The following is an 18,646-nucleotide window of genomic DNA, read 5'->3' as shown; positions in this document are numbered from 1 at the left end:
TAAAAAGACACTCATAAGGTCATTTTCAACAACATGTATATTTTTTAATTTTAATGTTTATTATTTTTGAGAGAGAGAGAGAGAGAGACAGAGTGTGAGTGGGGGAGGAGCAGAGAGAGAGGAAGGGGGACACAGAATCCGAAGCAGGCACCAGGCTCTGAGCCGTCAGCACAGAACCTGACATGGGGCTCAAACCCACAAACCGTGAGACCATGACCTGAGCTGAAGCCACCCAGACGCCCCCACAATATATTTTATTTAACCTAGTATATCCGAAACATTATTTCAACATGTAGTCAATAGAAAAAGTTATCCAGTATTTTATACTCTTTTCTTATGCTGAGTCTTTGAGGTCTAGTATGTATTTTATGCTTTCGGCACATCTCAGTTTGCACCGGCCGTGATCCAAGGGCTCAGCAGATGCACGCGGCCCTTGGCTATCATTACAAAGTGCCTGTCCCGTTTGTAGAGTTTCCCACAGTTTTGATCTGGCTGAAACAACCATGTAGTGTCATGTAACATGTTCCTCCTTCCCCTGTGTTTCCTGTAAACTGAGACTTGGGTCAAGAAGCCCATCAGACTCACGTTTGGGTGTATTTGTTTGCTTTGCCAGCACATCCTCTGTGGGGCACCATACACTTCTCAGGAGGCACGTCCTCTCCTGGTATCTCTCTTTCGGTGAGGTCAGCAACTCCTGATGTTTGACACGCAGACACATTAGTGCTTGTGAGATTGCAAAATGACAATATGCTCATCTCTAAAAGTTTGACCATTTAGATTTTAGGAAATATCATGTTTCCTAAACACAAAGCATCATGTGATTCCCAAGCACTTTACAAACCTCTGTATTTCACATGTTTTTCAGTTTCTTTGTGGTTTAGGGGCACCTGGGTGGCTCAGTCGGTTGAGTGTCCAGCCCTTGACTTTTCAAGTCGTGATCTCACAGTTTTGTGAGTTCGAGCCCCGCATGGGGCTCTGTCCTGACCTGGCACAGAACCTGCTTGGAATTTCCTGCCCCCCCCCTTCCTGGTTGTGCTCTCTCAGTCTCTCTCACGATAAATAAATTAACATTTAAAAAATAATAGGGGTGGAGCGCCTGGGTGGTTCAGTTGGTTAACGTCTGACTTCAGCTCGGGTCATGATCTCACGATCTAGGAGTTCAAGCCCCGCATCGGGCTCTGTGCTGACAGCTCAGAGCCTGGAGCCTGTTTCCGATTCTGTGTCTTTCTCTCTCTCTGCCCCTTCCCTGCTCACGCTCCATCCCTCTCTCTCAAAAATAAATAAATATTTAAAAAATTAAAGAAAATAATAATAATAGGGGTGCCCAGGTGGCTCAGTTAAGTGTCCGACTCCAGCTCAGGTCATGATCTCGCTGTTCATGAGTTCAAGCCCCATGTCAGGTTCTGTGCTGACAGCTCAGAGCCTGGAGCCTGCTTTGGATTCTGTGTCTCCCTCTCTCTCTGCCCCTCCCCTGCTCATGCTCTGTCTCTCTCTCTCTCTCTCTCTCTCTCTCAAAAGTGAATAAACATTAAAAATAATAATAAACAAGTTCAGGATTTTTAAAAGGACTTTGGAATTTTCAAAAATTATAAAAGGCAAAAACTCTTCTCTGTTTCCAGGATGCTAAGGTCACTTGGCAAATATGTACTGAGCATCTACTCTGTGTAACAACAAGTAAAACAGACAGAGATCCCACCCTCAGAGCAGATGGCCCAGTGGGAAGGGGCAGATGAAAATAACTAAATAAACAAAATAATTCCGGGTTATAATCTGAAACCTGAAGGAAATGAGCGGGGTGGCATGTGGGAGAGCATGGGTGGAGTAAACCCTGTAAACGGGGTGATCGGGGGAGGCCTTTCCAGAAAAAAGGCATTGAAGCTGAGAGCTGAAATGTACCATGTGGAGGTGGTGGAGGTTGTGACATCTAGATAAAGGGACAGGGAGTGTAAATGCTGCACGGTGGGAGCCAGAGGGGTGGCAAGGAGGCCAGCGTGACCGGAGAGGGCTGTTGCTGGGGAACAGGGAAGGGGTGGGAGGCAGCAAGCCACGCGAGGCCTGGTTGGCTGCAGGGGAGACTCAGACTTTTAACGTGAATGAGATGGAGTCAAGGGACAGCTTTGAGTGGGGAGGAGCGTGTCCTTAGATGTTTATCCACTTCCCCTGGCTGTGTGTGGGGACAGACAGTGGCTTGACGGGGAACGGGGAGGTCAGGGAAGAGGTTGCTGTGAGAGGCCAGTGGGAGACAATGGGGGACAGAACCAGTGTGGGGACAGGGAGGGGGCAAGTGTGTGTGGGCTCTAGATCTGTGAAAGCAGAGCTGACAGATTTGCTGATGAATCAGGTGTGGGTGGTGAGATAAAAAGGAGGAATCAAGGGTGACTCAAAGATTTTTAGCTTAAGCAGCTGGGTGGGTAGCGATGCTATTCCTGAAATGGCTAAGACAGTGGGAGGAGAGGTTTTGAAATCAAGAGTTCAGTTTGGGCCATTTCCAGGTTAGGGTAGAGATCCACAAAAAGATGTCAGGTAGGGCTTCAGCTGTAAGTGTCTGGATTCTGGGGAGAAGTTAGGGCTGAGACGGAAACTGGGCAGTTATTGGTGTGGGATAGTGTTTAGAGCCCTGGGCCTCAATAATATCTCCGTGGGGAGTGTACATCTCACAAAAGGGATGCAGATTCCAGGCCTGGTGCCCCCCAACCTTTAGAAGTCTGGAAGAAAGGGGGACTCCGGCATAGGAAACTGATAACAATCAGAGAAAAGAGGTATTTTGAAAGAAGGGGAGCATTCAAATGGATGAGGACAAAGAGAGCCACAGATCACAGGAGCAGAGTCCAAGACTGAATGGAGGGGATGAAATTCCAGACCCCCCCTACCCAGGGAGGGGGCGTTTTAAGAGGGACAGTGTCACTCCGCATCATAAGGGAGGAGGCAGGTGGGGGGGGGGCGGCGAAGGTACGTGGTGAGGAGTTCCTGTGTGATTATGTCTCCAGGCTCTGTGGTTTCTAGAACCCTTCATCATTTGCAAAGCGTGTTACTCATTTAGAAAGCATTTTGCAAAAGTTCTTGGCTACAAAGCACTTTTTAGAGCCAGAAAATTTCGCTTCTGTTCATACCCCAGAGCAGAATTTCTCAAACTGCATGCTGCAATTCATCTGTGGGGCATGAAATTCATTTAGTTAAGTCGTGACCAGCATCTTTAAAAATAAAACAGAACACTGCAGTGTTGCATAGCGAAAGTCAGAATTGTGTCATGAACCCCCTTTTTTTTTGAGCCACACTGCAAAATGCATCCTTACTGTGGGTGCAGTCAAAACATTTGAAAAAGTGCCCCAGAGAACCTCTTATAAAAAGGACCTAAGAGATCAAAGCACAAGAATGTTCAATGAAAGTGGGGTCTGTAAAGTAAAAATCTGGAAACAGCCTAAATGTCCACCATCAGGAGAATATATAGTGTTACATTTATTTAAAAAAAATACCACACAGCAGTAAAAATGTATTTGTTTGATCCATATATCAACATTCATAGATCCTGAAAATATACAGTTGAGTGAAAAAAGCAAGTTTCAAATTACAGGATTATAATAGCGATTTTTTAAATTAAAAAAGTGCACAGGAGACTATGTATTTTTTTATTTTTTATTTTTGGTAACATTTTATTTATCTTTGAGAGACAGAAACAGAACACAAGTGGGGGAGGGGCAGAGAGAGAGGGAGATAGAATCCGAAGCAGGTTCCAGGCTCTGAGCTGTCAGCACAGATGCGGCGCTCCAAGCCACTAACGTGAGATCGTGACCTGAGCGGAAGTTGGCGCTTAACCCACTGAGCCACCCAGACGCCCCCTGGATACTATGTATTTTTGTGACAGAATGCCAGGATATAGATAGAAGTATTGACACATGTTTGCAAGGATCCATCAACTCCAGGATAGGGGTTACTTTGGGAGAAGGCGGGGCTGGGGTGGGGGGAGGGGAATGGAACAAAATTGCGCGGAAGGCTCCAATCATACCTGCAATGTTTTAGCTCTTAAGTATGTAGAATTTGAAGAACGTGTCAGCATGACCAATTGTTACTTCTGGGGTGACGGGCACATGACTGTTCCCATTTGAAATTCAGAGCCCTCCACGGTGTCATCCGTCCATCCTGTAGTTGCCGGAAAGGGGTGGGGACAGCACAAAAGGGCCTTGGGGAAGGTTTGGGGTGGGGGTGGCGTGTATTAGCCTCAAGGGGCTGGCCTGGAGGAGAGAGTAGTTACCCACAAGGGCTGCTCACTTTTGAAGGAGGCACACGGCCAGCACAGGGAGGAAACCAGGGAGGGAAATGCTGCAGCTCCATTCTTTTCCTGCTCCCTGACCCCAAGTGGACAGACCTAGCTGCAGCCACAGGGTCCCAGAGAGCCTCCGGTGTAGCCCACAGGTGCCATCCAGTGGGGAGGGTAGACAGCAGGCCAGCAGGGCAAACCAGGATGCCACATGGAGAGCCTGGGGCACCGTTTCTTTACCAATTACTACACAAGAGCTGAGTTTCGCCAATTCACACCTTACCATCTCTGAAAAAGGAGTGGATGGGGGCTCAGCTTCGCGGAAATGCAGGATTTCGGTATTTGAATGGCTGGTTCAGCCCGGTTTGTGCCAAACTGCCGGGTTTCAGCCTTGGGTGCTGGTTGCGATTCTGGAGTCTTCTGTCTTTACGAAAAGTCCACATTGTGGCTCCCCAGGCCACCCCTCTGACCTACCCCCCCGGCTCACCCCTGCCCACTCCCAGGCTATGGACAGCCAGAAGCAGTTCACGGGCCCCGAGATCCAGTTCCTGCTCTCCTGCTCCGAAGCGGATGAGAACGAGATGATCAACTGTGAGGAGTTCGCCAACCGCTTCCAGGAGCCAGCCCGCGACATCGGCTTCAACGTGGCGGTGCTGCTGACCAACCTGTCCGAGCACGTGCCCCACGACCCGCGCCTGCGCAACTTCCTGGAGCTGGCGGAGAGCATCTTGGAGTACTTCCGGCCCTACCTGGGCCGCATCGAGATCATGGGCGCCTCGCGCCGCATCGAGCGTATCTACTTCGAGATCTCGGAAACCAACCGCACCCAGTGGGAGATGCCTCAGGTGGGCAGGCCTGCGCACGTGCATGCTTGCCTCCTCGGGCTTCGGCGCATGCTCCTCGCACGCCGGGACCCCACAAGCGTGTACCCGCTTTGTACATCCGCTGTGCAGGTCCTGAGGGCCCTTGCTCTGCTCATGCAAGCCCATGCCCACCCTTTTGTACACACTTCACGGGCCCTGCTGTGCCCTTGCCCGTCCCCGGGTCTCCCTTGCCCACCTCTTGTAGATTTAGCCCACACGGGGATGTACACCCCTCCTACATGCAGCAGCGTCGCTGTGCCCTCGCAGGCTTGAACGCCGTGCCTGCCACCTGCACGCTCACCCCAGGAGTTCTAGCTTGTCCTTACAGTTCTGTTGCAACCACACCCACACTGTCGCATACTGGAACACTTTGGTTATCCGTGGTTATACACCCTTTGCTCACCTTGCCACCAGCCCCCGGTGTGCCTTCTCTCGGCCCTGGCCTACCCATGCCCACTCTTTTGCACACTCACCCTGGGGGCTCTGGGATGCCCTGTCATGCTGGCCTGCCCCTCGCCAGTCACCCCATGTGCTCTCTGAGGTCCTGTTACACGATGTCCATTTATTTGGAGTCCACATGTGGGTGCACAGCTCTTGTACGCTCGCCCCCAGGGTAAGTCCTGGCACACCATATGGTTGCCCACCCCTCACATATTCACCCCCGCCTGCCCTCTCTGTGGCCCTGGCATGCCCACTATCACACATGCACACTCCGACCACCCTCCGGCTCACCCACAAGAGCCCCTGAGTGTCCCCGATGGCCAGGCTTTCTCCTTGGCCTGATGTGCCCCATCTCAGCCTCTCATGTGCCCGCCCACAACTGTCTGAATGTGGCTTACACACTCACTTGCCCCAAGAGTACACTCGTGTGGCCCTGGCAGGCCTCCAGCCCACCTCCCACTTAGCTTGCATGTAGCTCCCATTCCCTGTTCTCTCTCTCCCTCTCTCTCTCTCTCTCCCCCATTCCCACGTGTCCTCACACACCCTCAGCCTCCAGCCCTGCCTCTGTTGCCCTGGTGGCCCTCCTGCTCACACACACTGCACATCCCTTACACTCACACTTCCCGTTTGCTCCTCACCTGCATGTTCCTCCCACATGCTCTTGTACACCCCTTCCCATCTCCTACTTGTAGCCCATGAGGCTTGCACGCCCATCACCTCCTCATAAACTGGGCCCCTCCTCTCTGACACCTGGCTGGAGCCCACCTGGGCTCATGTTCCACACTGAACCCCGTCCTCATATTCCAGGCCTTACTGCACTGACTCTCCGGTCCCCCCTGCACACTCATGCCTGCCTCACGTGCACTGATACTTCCCACAATGGCACTACCCTCCGTTTGGGCCCCGGGCCCTTGCGTGGCTGACCTGTGTGCCCACGTCCACGTACACACTGGAGCCCCAGGTGGTCGCATGCTTCCCCACAGCCTCCCTACTGCCACACGATTCCTCCCTTAACCCCTGCTGCCCCCTCACGTACTCCACGGGACGCTTGGACATTTTGCACAGTCGCCTGTGTCCCTTGGGACACGATTGCATACTCCCCACCACCTCCGATCTGGCACAAAGGTGGTTGCACCATCCTTGCCCCAGGATGTCTGCCGCATCCCTGCGTCCGCAGGAAGCCCCAGCTCACCACGGGCCCTTCACACTCCTGTACACGTTGTGGGGAGCTCCTCCCACCTCCCCCCCCCGCCCCCACCTCCTGTCTCTCACGTGCTGCCCACGTGCACACTCTTTCTCTTAGTGTTACTCCTCCAAACACCCACTTCTGCCTGCTCACCCCCTCCCATTCCTACTTTCTCCTTCGGGTCAAGAGTCCATGCCCGCGGCTGCGGACCTCCAGTGCTCTGCAGACGTATAATAACACGAAGCACTATGTGACATTTATTAGGCACCGGGCACTGTTCTAATCCTTCGGCATCTATGAACTCATTGAATCCTCACCCCAACCCTGTAACTGAGGTCCTACGATGATCCCCATCCCCCCCCCCCATTACAGAGAGGGAAACTGAGGCCCAGAGAGTTCCGTCCAAATCGCCCAGCTACTCGGTGGCAGAATCAGGATTGGAACCCAGACAGGCTGGCGGGCTGCGGAACTTTGGCCCTCAACCACTACGCTCCGTCCCTCGAAGGAGCGGATAACACTGATTCTGGAGCCAGCCTGTGGGGGAATTCGAGTCGTCTGCCACCTCTCAGCTGCGGCACCCCCAGGACGCGACTCGCTAGGCCCCCGTCTCCTCATCTGCGAAATGCGGATAAGAGCCCCTCTGTCCGGGAGTGTGTGCGAGGATGAAACGAGTTCATCTGCGGGGAATGCTCGCGGCGCGCCCCCCCCCCCTCCCCCACCGCGCTCACCCCGCGGCGCCCCGTCCCGCGCGCAGGTGAAGGAGTCCAAGCGCCAGTTCATCTTCGACGTGGTCAACGAGGGCGGCGAGTCCGAGAAGATGGAGCTCTTCGTGAGCTTCTGCGAGGACACCATCTTCGAGATGCAGATCGCCGCGCAGATCTCCGAGCCCGAGGGCGAGCCCGAGGAGGACGAGGACGACGGCGCGGCCGAGGCGGCGGCGGACGGCGCGGAGGAGGGCGCGGCGGGGCCCGAGGGCGCGGCGGGGCCGGCGGCGGCGGGCGTGACGGCGCGCGCGGCAGCGGCGGCTGCGCGTGCGCTGCGCGGCCTCAGCTACCGCAGCCTGCGGCGGCGCGTGCGGCGGCTGCGGCGGCTCACGGCGCGCGAGGCGGCGGCGGCGGTGGGCGCGCTGCTCTGGGCGGCGGTGGCGCGCGCGGCGGGCGCGGGCGCGGGGGCGGCGGCGGGCGCGCTGCGCCTGCTCTGGGGCTCGCTCTTCGGCGGCGGCCTCGTGGAGGGCGCCAAGAAGGTGACGGTGACCGAGCTCCTGGCGGGCATGCCCGACCCCACGGGCGACGAGGTGCACGGCGAGCAGCCAGCCGGGCCCGGTGGCGAGGCGGACGGCGAGGGCGCGGGCGAGGGCGCGGGCGACGAGGCGGAGGGCGCGGGCGACGAGGAGGCGGCGGCGCACGAGGCGGTCCCGGGAGGCGCCGACGGGGCCGTGGCCGTGGCCGAGGGGGGCCCCTTCCGGCCCGAAGGGGCGGGCGGCCTCGGGGACATGGGCGACACGACGCCGGCGGAGCCTCCCACGCCCGAGGGCTCCCCCATCATCAAGAGGAAGCTGGGGGTGAGAAGGCCGGCGGGGTCCCGGGGGGGGGGGGCGGGGGTGGTTTGGAGACATCGGGGCTGAGAGGGAGGACGAGCCCGGGAGGGAGACTCAGAGGCAGAGGGAGGAGAGAGAACCTGAGAGACAGGCACCAGAGACAAGGGATAGAGAGACACACGGAGACGTGGACTCAGAGATGGAGACTTGGAGAAAGGTTCGCATTGAAACAGGTAGTATTTCTGGGAGAGATAAAGATATCTGGAGTTAGAGAGAGGAGAGACCCAGAAGCCAAATTAGAGGGGAACCGGGACCAGGAACTAGAACAACCCGGCACAGGGTCAGGGACACTGGGAAAGCCCCTCAGACAGAGACAGATGGTTGTGAGGGCTTACGTAGCCCGCATCCTCAGGCCCTCCGCGCCAGGAGCGCCATGGGGGTGTGGTGTCAGGGGGATGGGAAGCCCTGGGGAACCAGAGCTCCACTTGGAGTCAGGCTGACTCTGCACAGTGCTTTGACAAAGCGGTCCACTTCTCTAAGCCTCAGTTTCCCCTCTGGAAAATGAGACTCAGTCCCTCTTCTGATGGGAGGAGAGTAAAATGTAGATTGTCTAGGGGACATGACGGGGTAGGGACACAGGCAGGAACAGGCAGCTCAGCTCTGAGAGGCACTTGGGGTGGGGGCTCCACCCTGATGTTTGCCCCGCCGCCAGGTGGATGGAGAGGAAGAGGAGCTGCCCCCAGAACCAGAGCCCGAGCCGGAGCCGGAGCCGGAGCCTGAGAAAGCCGAGTGAGTGGCCTTGGAGTCCAAGGGGCCCACCCTCTAGCACCGCTTCCCTCCTGGATCAGGAGTCTCCTGAGGTCGCACCGTGTCCTCAGCATCACCCAGCCCAGGCCAGGGCCAGAGGAGGGCCTCTGAAAGGGAGTGGGGAAACGAATGTTCCTGTCTTGCCCCCAAGTCTTCATGTGGGCTGTTCCCTCCGCCTGGAACACTTTCCCCCATGTTCATCTGCTTTCCTCCTCTTTTCCATTTTGGCTCGCGTGTCTCCTCCAGGAAGCTTGCCTTGACACACATCCCCCACCATCAAGTCAAAGAGGTGTTTCTGGGCCCCCACAAAACCCCGAGCCTCCCCCATCCTGGCCCTGACCGTTCTGGGCCACCGCTGCCTGGTGACCAGTCTGTACCCCCATTGGACTGAGCCCCATGGAAGGGCAGTGACCCATCACTGTGTCCCCAGTGCATGGCTTTGAACGAATGAATGAATTTCCCAGGCACCTCCTCACTCTCTCTGTGTCCTGCCCTGCAGTGCTGAGAATGGGGAGAAGGAAGAAGTCCCCGAACCCCCACCAGAGCCCCCCAAGAAGACAGCACCTTCTCCGCCCCCTCCAAAGAAGGAGGAGGCTGGAGGCGGGGGTTTGGAATTCTGGGGAGAACTGGAAGTACAGAGGGTGAAGTTCTTGGTGAGGACCCGGCAGGGGTTTGCTGACACTCCCCCCCCCCCACCTCCCCTCCCCACCCTCACCCGTGCCAGGCTCATCTCTCAGAAGCAGCCAGGCTGGCTTGAGGGCAGAGATGTCCCCATACAGAGTCAGGACCTGGTGACGGGACAGCATTTCAGGTGGCTTGGCTCCTCGGCCTCTCCCTGTTCAAGATCTTTGTTCCAACCTCCACGCTTTGCTCATCTGGGGCGCCCTGCCTAGGCTTCCCACCCCCATCTGCCATCCAGAGCTAAATCCAGCCAAGGCCATGGTTCCGTTCCTCCCACCATGACCTGTTTCTTGGCCCTCGGCCTTCGCGTCAGAGCCACCACACCAGTCCCAGCCACTCCTGTTCGGGGTGGGGGGGGCAGAACTCATCTCCTCATCCAGGCCAGGAAGAAGAGAGGGAGTTTGGGAGGACAGGGCTCAGGGCTCTGCCTGTCCCACCTCCTCTCCAGGCCCAACTTGACCTGGGGGGCTGAAGGAAACATGTTGGAAGGAAGGTGGTCCAGTGAGGATGCATGGGAAGAACGAGGAACAGGAAGAACGATGGAGAGAAAAAGAGGGAGGGAGAGAGAGAAGTAGCTGCCCTCTGCCTGGGGTAAAGACGGGGGGGCCTCACACAGGAAGCAGCATAGCAGAGAAGTTGGGAGTGTGGACTCTGGAGCTTGAGTGCCTGGCCTCAAACCCCAGGTCTGCTGCTTCTTGGCTGTGTGCTCCTGAGCAAGACATCTTGCCTCCCCGAGTCCCGGTGTTCTCATCTGTGAAATGGGTATATCTGCTGTGCTCACTCCATTAGGGGTGTGGTAAGAGCTACACGAGTTTCATGCGTGTAAAGCTCTTAGCACAGGTCTTGGTATACAGTAAGCACTCAACGACTAGGAGGTTGTGAGAGCAGATTTCGGATTGTGGGTAGATGATGGGGTGAATTCTCCAGGGAATAAGGTGGAGCATGAGCTCTTTCTCTTTCTCTCCTCATCTTAGAACTACCTCTCCCGGAACTTCTACACCCTGCGATTCCTTGCCCTCTTCTTGGCGTTCGCCATCAACTTCATCTTGCTGTTTTATAAGGTGCTCGTCACGAGGGGTCGGGAGAATCAGACGCTTACCTGGGCTGGGGGAGGGGGGTGACTCTGCCCCTACCAGGTTCCCAGGGCCCCTGCAGTGAAGGGACAAGGTGTGGGATTGGGGGTTCCGAGGTGGGTTCTGCCTGGACATCTGGATCTTGGGACCCGCATGGGAGTGTGCCTGGGTATCTGGGCGCATCTGGGACAGACGCCTGACTGCGTATGGCAGTTAGAGCAGGGAACCGGTTTGGAGTTCCATGCCCAGCTCTGCCACTTGCCAGTCTTGTGCCCCTGGGCACACACCTTCGCCTCTCAGCAACATGCACTGATTCAGTTAAGCTTTTTTGCTTTCTCGTAAGTTAAAGAGAAATTTGCGGGAAGGAGGAAATGGGCAGCTCAGGGAATGGAAGGAAAGGGCTAAGAACCAGGCCTCCCAAAGGACAAAAGGACCCTTTGGGGTCTTGCCAGGGATCTAGATAACAGGACAGAGAAGCAGTCTTGCAGAGTGGCTTCTGTGGGATAGAATCCTGGCTCTAGCACTCACTGGTGGCATCACGTGAGGCAAGGTGCTTAACCTCGCTGTGCTTCAATATCCTCATCTGTAAAATGGGAGAGGGACTCTGATTTACTAGCTAGGGTTCTGGACCCACCCTCCATCTTGATTGACAGCCCTAACGAGATTGTCTCCGACAGGGCTCCCCCACCCCCCCAACGACTAACCTCAGCCATGGGGGCTGTTCGTCTGGTCAGTGGGTTCTGGGTGGGGCAGAGGAGGTGTCAGGACACCAGGGTCCCCGCCCTGACCGACCTCTCCCCCGCTTCAGGTCTCAGACTCTCCACCAGGGGAGGACGACATGGAGGGCTCGGCAGCTGGGGACCTGTCAGGTGCGGGGTCTGGCGGCGGCTCTGGCTGGGGCTCGGGGGCCGGCGAGGAGGCGGAGGGTGACGAGGACGAGAACATGGTGTACTACTTCCTGGAGGAGAGCACGGGCTACATGGAGCCTGCCTTGCGTTGCTTGAGCCTACTCCATACGTTGGTGGCCTTTCTCTGCATCATTGGCTACAACTGCCTTAAGGTGGGTCGTGGCCATGATTCTGGGGCAGGGTCTTGTGAAGCAGGGAGAGGTGCTGGGCCGCTAGCTGACAGGGTCTAGGGCAGGGGCTGGGGGGATCTCCTTCGGTGGTTGGGACAAGGGGGGCCTGGGTACAGGATTGGGGCCTCCGCAAGGATGATAGTTAATATTCAGGGAACTAATGTGGGTCACAGCTGAGGAGCAGGTCCTGTGTCTATGTTAATTTCTGGATCAAGAGGCAGAACTTCTCACTGGGAATATTACTTCCTGCATACTGGTCAGTTGGTGAATTAGTGGGGCCCGGCGAGGTCTGTGGGGCCTCAGACATAACGTGGGTGCTAACAGGGGCATGTGGATTCAGGCACCACTCCTGGGCTTTCCTGATTTTTTCCCACCACAGCCCTGACCCGTCTGCCCACCTTTCCCCAATTACTGCCCTGATTGCTCTGGAGAAGCTCCCCTGATGTGGGGTCTCACACCTGCTCCAGCAAGATCTCCTGGCTCCCGCTGAGGCTGTGGTCTCCTAGGGAGCCTGACGCCCACCCCTTTGCCTGCCTGCCCAATGTAGGTGCCCCTGGTGATCTTTAAACGGGAGAAGGAGCTGGCCCGGAAGCTGGAGTTTGATGGCCTCTACATCACGGAACAGCCTGAGGACGATGACGTGAAGGGGCAGTGGGACCGACTGGTGCTCAACACGCCGTAAGGCCCGGTTCCCCTCTGGGGGTGGGGGGTGGGAACAGAGCTGGGTTTCCTCCCCAGGCCGGGCCTCGGCCTCAAAAGACCAGTCGCTGCCAGTCCTGACTCAGTCTCCCCAAGCCTTAGTCCTCCTGTCCATAATTTAGACAAATCTCCCATGTGTTGAAGTACCTGTGGGGATACTGGTAACACATGGGGATCCCTGGGGCCCAGACCCTGGAGATTCTGGTTCAGTGAGTCTGGGGTGGGGCCCAGGAACCTGCATTGAAACCCTGCCCCCACGTGTGATTCTTACCCCGCTGCCACAAGTGGGAAATAGGAAATCATTTTGCTTTTAAATTGACCCCAGAGAAGGAGCGAGGGTGTGTGAGAGCAGTGTGGTGGGACTCTGGACCCCCTCCGCGCCCTCCCAGCCCACTCCGTTCCCCCTCTCTCCCACCCCCGATCAAGTCCAATTTCATGTGTTCATGCAGCAGGGGCTCATCGTCTCTAGAATAAGAACGCAAGGTCAGGCAGCCTGGGTTGACCACATGCTAGCTAGGAATTCTTGGCCAAGTCATTTAGCCTCTCTGTGCCTCAGTTTCCTAATCTGTAAAATGAGGACAAACAATAGCACCGAGGGTCTTGTAACGATGAAACGAGACAAACTCATGTGGTTTCCGGGGCACAGTGAGCCCTGGATAAGTGTTGGAAGTTCTTTTATTGTGGGGTCCTGCCCGGGAGAAGCGGTGAGAGGAGGGAGAGAAACCACACCAAGGACATCCTGTGCTCTCATCGTCACCATCGAAGGCACATTGAACTTCTACGCATTCAAGCACACGTGCTTAACGGAGAGAGAGAGGGAGAGACATCTGTTTAAAGCCGGGTCCGCCCAGGACCGCCACGTCTAAATACCGTTTCCCACAAAAAAGGAACCAGGCTCCTTGGAGAAGCGGCAGATTTCAGGCCTGGGGCGGGGAAGTGCAATCAGCCTGGATTACCTTGTGTCAGAAAGCAAAGATGTGCTCCGCAGAAAACGTGCTGCCAGGGGAAGGGGCTCCCGCTGGACAATTCAGGGACAATTTGAGCATCAGTAAGGACAGGAAGTGCCAAGAATCGAAACACATCAAATAGGCGTGAACCCCTGGATTCATAAGTCTCCACTCCAAACCCAACAAAACTCCCAGCAAGCCCACCTCTGCAGGATTTTAGGGCATCAACTTGTCAATCAGAAAACTGGGAACGAGGGGCAGCTGGGTGGTTCAGTCGTTTGAGCGCCCAGCTTTGGCTCAGGTCACGATCTCACAGTTCGTGAGTTCGAGCCCCGCGTCAGGCTCTGTGCTGTCAGCACAGAGACTGCTTGGGATCTTCTGTCCCCCTCTCTCTCTCTCTGCTTCTCCCCTGCTCACTCTCACTCGCTCTTTCTCTCTCTCAAAAATACATAAAAATGTGAAAAATATATTTAAAAAAAAAAAGAAAAGTGGGAACAAAAGGGTCAGACTCGTCCAATAAGCCTAAACAGGGTGAGAGAGCACATCACTCCCTTGGCCGCCGGAGCAGGGCCAGGCTGCTGGCTCGGACTCTGCCCTGCCCTTCACGCACCAGAGCTGCCTGGCCCCCGGTGCAAGCCCGCTGCCTCCCGTGGGCCCCACAAAGATGGCAGTGGGGGTAGTGGTTGACCCGGGGAAAAACTTCGCCTGGCATAAGGTCTGCGGAGCCTGACTCCCAGTGAGACGCAACCCTACCGTGCGGGGTCCCCTGTGAGAAAAGCGTTGGAACTTCCGACCACCCTGGCCCGGCTGGTGCCTCCGGGTCCTTCTGGCCCTGACACCTCGGGGTCTCTCTGTCTCTCTCGGCAGGTCTTTCCCCAGCAACTACTGGGACAAGTTTGTCAAGCGGAAGGTGAGGACGTGGATGGGGAGGTGGAAGGGTCTCCCAAGCTGGGTCTCTCTGGCTGCCACCTGGCCATCCCAGTCCTGTCAAGCACTTGCTTTGTGTGCGACCTTGGGCAAGGGGCTTGGGCTCCCTGAGGAGTACCTCAGTTTGCCTGTCTGGAAATGAGTGTGACAATCACCCCCTCCCTCTGTAATGACGTAATATGTGTTATGAGCAGAGCACAGTATCTGGCTCAGAATGAGTATTCAGTTAAGTACTAGTTAAGAGAGAGGAGGTGCGGCATATTATTTGAAGCGCACAGACTCTGGAGCTGGATTGCCTGCTTTTCTACTCCTGTGTCAGCCTTTCTGTGCCTCGGTTTCCCTAAGATTCAAAGTGAGGTAGTAATAGGACTGACCCCACAGGGTGGTTGTAAAGATTCTGTGGCCTACGACACGAGCAGTATCTGGCACATAGGGAAAATAGACAAACGTCGCCTGTTACCATCGTTCATTCACTCAACAGACATTTATCAAGCACCTGCCACGTGCCAGGAATGCAACAGTAAACACAACAGTGATTCTGACACTCGAGCTGGCAACACAGATGATGAGCACATATATAGGGTTTAGGTGGTGATAAGTGCCGTACAAGAAAAAAGCAGTGACGGGGGGTGGGGAGGGTGTGTGTGTGTGTGTGTGTGTCTGTGTGTGCGCGCGCTGGCCAGGAGAGGTTGCCCTCTCAGGTCCGGTAGGCAGGAAAGGGCACACTAGTTAATGAGGTAAAGGAGTAAGTCAAGTAGAAATCTAGGGGAAGAGTGTCCTAGGCAAGAGGAATAGCCAGTGCAAAGGCCCTGAGGCAGGAATGTGTCTGGTATATTTGAGGAACTGCGAAGAGGTCTGTGTGGCTGAAGCAGAGTGAATGAGGGGGGTGAGTGGGAGAAGAATTCACTGATGGCAGAGACCCAATTATATAGGGTTCCTTCACTACCACCTTAATAATAATAAATTATCCCTATTAATTTGGTTAATGAATCAGCTGAAACTTTATCACTTTTGGACCCTCCCCCTGAGGATCTGAAGAAAGCTCTGAACCTTGTCCCTAGAAAAATGCAAGCCCGATTTCTCACACAAAGTTCAGAGTGTCCCCAGAATGCCCCATGCAGGCTATGCCCTCCCCCACCCCAGCCACGTCCACATGTCCCCACAATCCCTGGTACAGGTCCTGGACAAGCATGGGGACATCTATGGGCGGGAGCGGATCGCCGAGCTGCTGGGCATGGATCTGGCCACGCTGGAGATCACAGCCCACAACGAGCGTAAGCCTGAACCACCACCGGGGCTGCTCACCTGGTAAGCCAGGGGCCATCCTGTACAGGCCTGGGGCCATCAGGGAAGGTGGCCAGGGACTGAGCCTCTCAGGCATCCGCCCGTCCTTCTTCCTCCCACCCCACATAGGCTCATGTCCATTGACGTCAAGTACCAGATCTGGAAGTTTGGGGTCATCTTCACAGACAATGTGAGGAGGGGCTCATAGGTGGGGGGTGGGCTGTGGGAGGAGGGCCTTGGGAGGGCCGGGGGCTCCACCCCCAGTACCCCTGACCAGGGACCGACTCCTGAGCCCCCATGCACTTCTGGTCCTATGATACCCCCTGGCCCCCGAAGCCCCTTGTCCCTCAGGTGCTCTTGAATTCTCAGTCTGTGTCCTTCAGCAGAGGGCTCCCCAACTACCCTTAGGATGGCTTCTCACCCAGAGTGCTCCATTACTGCAGAGTGCTCCCAATCCTCCAGACGCTCCCTAGGCAGAGATGGCATCGTGACTCCCAGAGCACTCCCATGCCACTCAAATGTTCCTGGACCCTCTGTTCCCAGAGTGCTCCCTACCCCCCAAGTGCTCCTTGGCCCTCATGAACACTCCCCTCAGGAGTGTTCCCCAGGAATCCTGCACGCTCCCTGACCCCTGACCCTGTGTGCCCACAGTCTTTCCTATACCTGGGCTGGTACATGGTGATGTCCCTCCTGGGACACTACAACAACTTCTTCTTTGCGGCCCACCTCCTGGACATTGCCATGGGGGTCAAGACGCTGCGCACCATCCTGTCCTCCGTCACCCATAATGGGAAGCAGGTGTGGCGGGGGGCCTGCCTGGGGGGTGCGAGCCAGGCAGGGATGAGCTGGCAGCCTGAGTAGGGGTGGAGGGGTGAGGGTCGGGCGGCTCCGGTGAGGAAGGGCAAGGCTGGGCGGGCTGAGCCAGGGTGGGTGTGGGTAGTGAGACCCCGGAGGGAGGGCCACATTGACCGACTGGGGGTGAGGACCGGGGGGGGGGCCGGCCGAGCGTGGAGCTGACCAGCCCCCTGCGCACCCCCAGCTGGTGATGACCGTGGGCCTCCTGGCGGTGGTGGTCTACCTGTACACCGTGGTGGCCTTCAACTTCTTCCGCAAGTTCTACAACAAGAGTGAGGATGAGGACGAGCCCGACATGAAGTGTGACGACATGATGACGGTGAGCCCCTCCCCCGGCACTCTTGGCCTGGTCACTGACCACCTGACCCTTAGTGTTCCCGTCTGTAAGGGGGGCTGATGGTAGTTCCCACCTCGTAGACTCACTGTGAGGGTTCCGTGAGGTACTTGTAACAGTGCCGGGCACGTGATCAGTGCTCAATGAGCGTCAGCCCCCATCGGCATGTCATTTGAGCCTTTAAAGCTATTGTTATCAGCAAGGTGCTCAGACACGGTGCCCCTGTCGCTTACAAAGCATGTGATTTGGGGCAGGTTAGTCAACCTACTCAAGCTCTGGTGTTCCTCCCCTGTAAAACGGGTGTGTGACAACAGTGCCTACAGCCTAGGGCTGTTTTAGGACCCAGTGCAGCTCCCTTAAAAGTCTTACAATGGTGCCTGGTGTGTATTAAGGATTACATAGGTGTTAGCTACTCTCATCGTTGTCTATAAAAGTTTCACCCAAGTATGCGACTCTTAATCTCAGGGTTGTAAGTTCAAGCCCCACATTGGGTGTAGACATTACTTTAAAAAAAAAAAAAGAAAGAAAGAAAGAAACATAGGGGCGCCTGGGTGGCTCAGTAGGTTAAGCGTCGGACTCGATCTCAGCTCAGGTCATGATCTCAGAGTCTGCGAGTTCAAGCCCCACACTGGGTTCTGCGCTGGCATCATGGAGCCTGCTTGGGATTTCTCTCTCTCTCTCTCTCTCTCTCTCTCTTTCTGCCCCCCCCCGCCTCTCTTTCAGTCTTTCTCTCTGAAAATAAATAAACTTAAAAAAATTTAAAAATACATACACATAAATTTCACCCCAAGTACCAGCATGCCATGCTTGTTTATACTTTCTCTTCTATTCTGAGAACGGTGGTCATAACCCAGCTTGAGCTGACCTTACTAGAGGCACAGGCCACGGTTGGAAGAATTGTCTCAAGGCTTCATCTCACAAGATGTCCTGTAATCTTGCACCACGTTCTCAGGGCCTAGTCCGGCTCTTCAGCCTGACATTTGACGCCCCACCAGACCTAGTCTTGACACCCATAGCCCTATTCTCACCAGTCACTGGCCTCGGCTCTTAACCAAGACAACTGGGAGCTCTCACTTCTTGGGGACACAGAAAGAACAGGCGTAAAGTCTTTCCCAAGTGCCACGCAGACCGTGCCCTCCTACCTGTTCAGAGCCTTCTCGTAGCTCCCCAGTGCCATGGGATAAAATTGAATCCTTCACCATGGCGTCCGAAGCCAGGGAAGAGCTAGCTTTGCCCGAGTCTCACCACAGTCTTTCTTGCTTTTGGCTGCCTGGCTGCCTGTTTTCTTTCAGTTCCCCTAAGACCATGTGTTTCCTCCCACCCAAGCCCTTTGCATCTGACATGCTCTCCATCCTCCACCACGGGCCCCACGGACACGCCCCTCTTTCACTTGACACGTCACCTTTCAACTTAAATGCTGCCTCCTACAGGAAGCCCTCCCTAACCATTGGCTGGGCCTCATTTCTCTCCCTGCTCTTTCTCACAGGAGCTCGATTCTCTAACCTCACCAAACCTCTTTCAGTTCCTCCCAGGAACAAAATGTATTCTTTGCTCCCCGGCGGTGTCAAAACACGTGTGGTTTTCTCTGCCTGGAACACTTTCTCCCACCTAACACTTCCTTCAAGTCCCAGCTCACACATGTCCCCTCTTCTAGGGAAGTCTCGCCTGATCACCCTGGC

The 18,646-nt window shown here is 55.7% G+C and overlaps 1 protein-coding gene and 1 long non-coding RNA gene across 5 annotated transcripts in view; one reads left to right on the top strand and one right to left on the bottom strand.

Moving 5' to 3' along the window:
- The window catches only part of RYR1 (ryanodine receptor 1), a 119,170-nt gene that overhangs the window by 98,799 nt on the left and 1,725 nt on the right, over positions 1–18,646 (top strand). For all 4 annotated transcript variants that reach the window (XM_045442449.1, XM_045442447.1, XM_045442450.1 and 1 more), the window contains 12 exons: positions 4,759–5,100; positions 7,500–8,306; positions 8,995–9,071; positions 9,589–9,742; positions 10,745–10,831; positions 11,652–11,903; positions 12,469–12,599; positions 14,435–14,477; positions 15,672–15,802; positions 15,908–15,968; positions 16,430–16,576; positions 16,818–16,952. In XM_045442449.1, the coding sequence (XP_045298405.1) occupies positions 4,759–5,100; positions 7,500–8,306; positions 8,995–9,071; positions 9,589–9,742; positions 10,745–10,831; positions 11,652–11,903; positions 12,469–12,599; positions 14,435–14,477; positions 15,672–15,802; positions 15,908–15,968; positions 16,430–16,576; positions 16,818–16,952 (2,367 nt within the window). The remainder of the gene's footprint in view (positions 1–4,758; positions 5,101–7,499; positions 8,307–8,994; positions 9,072–9,588; positions 9,743–10,744; positions 10,832–11,651; positions 11,904–12,468; positions 12,600–14,434; positions 14,478–15,671; positions 15,803–15,907; positions 15,969–16,429; positions 16,577–16,817; positions 16,953–18,646) is intronic.
- Positions 13,248–18,223, bottom strand: LOC123579002. The gene is made up of 2 exons (XR_006702591.1): positions 18,110–18,223; positions 13,248–13,419 (listed from the first exon to the last, which is right to left on the bottom strand). It is a non-coding gene; the product is annotated as an uncharacterized LOC123579002 (long non-coding RNA).

This window comes from Leopardus geoffroyi, chromosome E2, assembly GCF_018350155.1.
Source record: "Leopardus geoffroyi isolate Oge1 chromosome E2, O.geoffroyi_Oge1_pat1.0, whole genome shotgun sequence".
NCBI classification, from domain to species: domain Eukaryota; kingdom Metazoa; phylum Chordata; class Mammalia; order Carnivora; family Felidae; genus Leopardus; species Leopardus geoffroyi.
The sequence above is the reverse complement of the archived record's forward strand: the minus strand, read 5'-3'. Positions and strand labels throughout refer to the sequence as shown.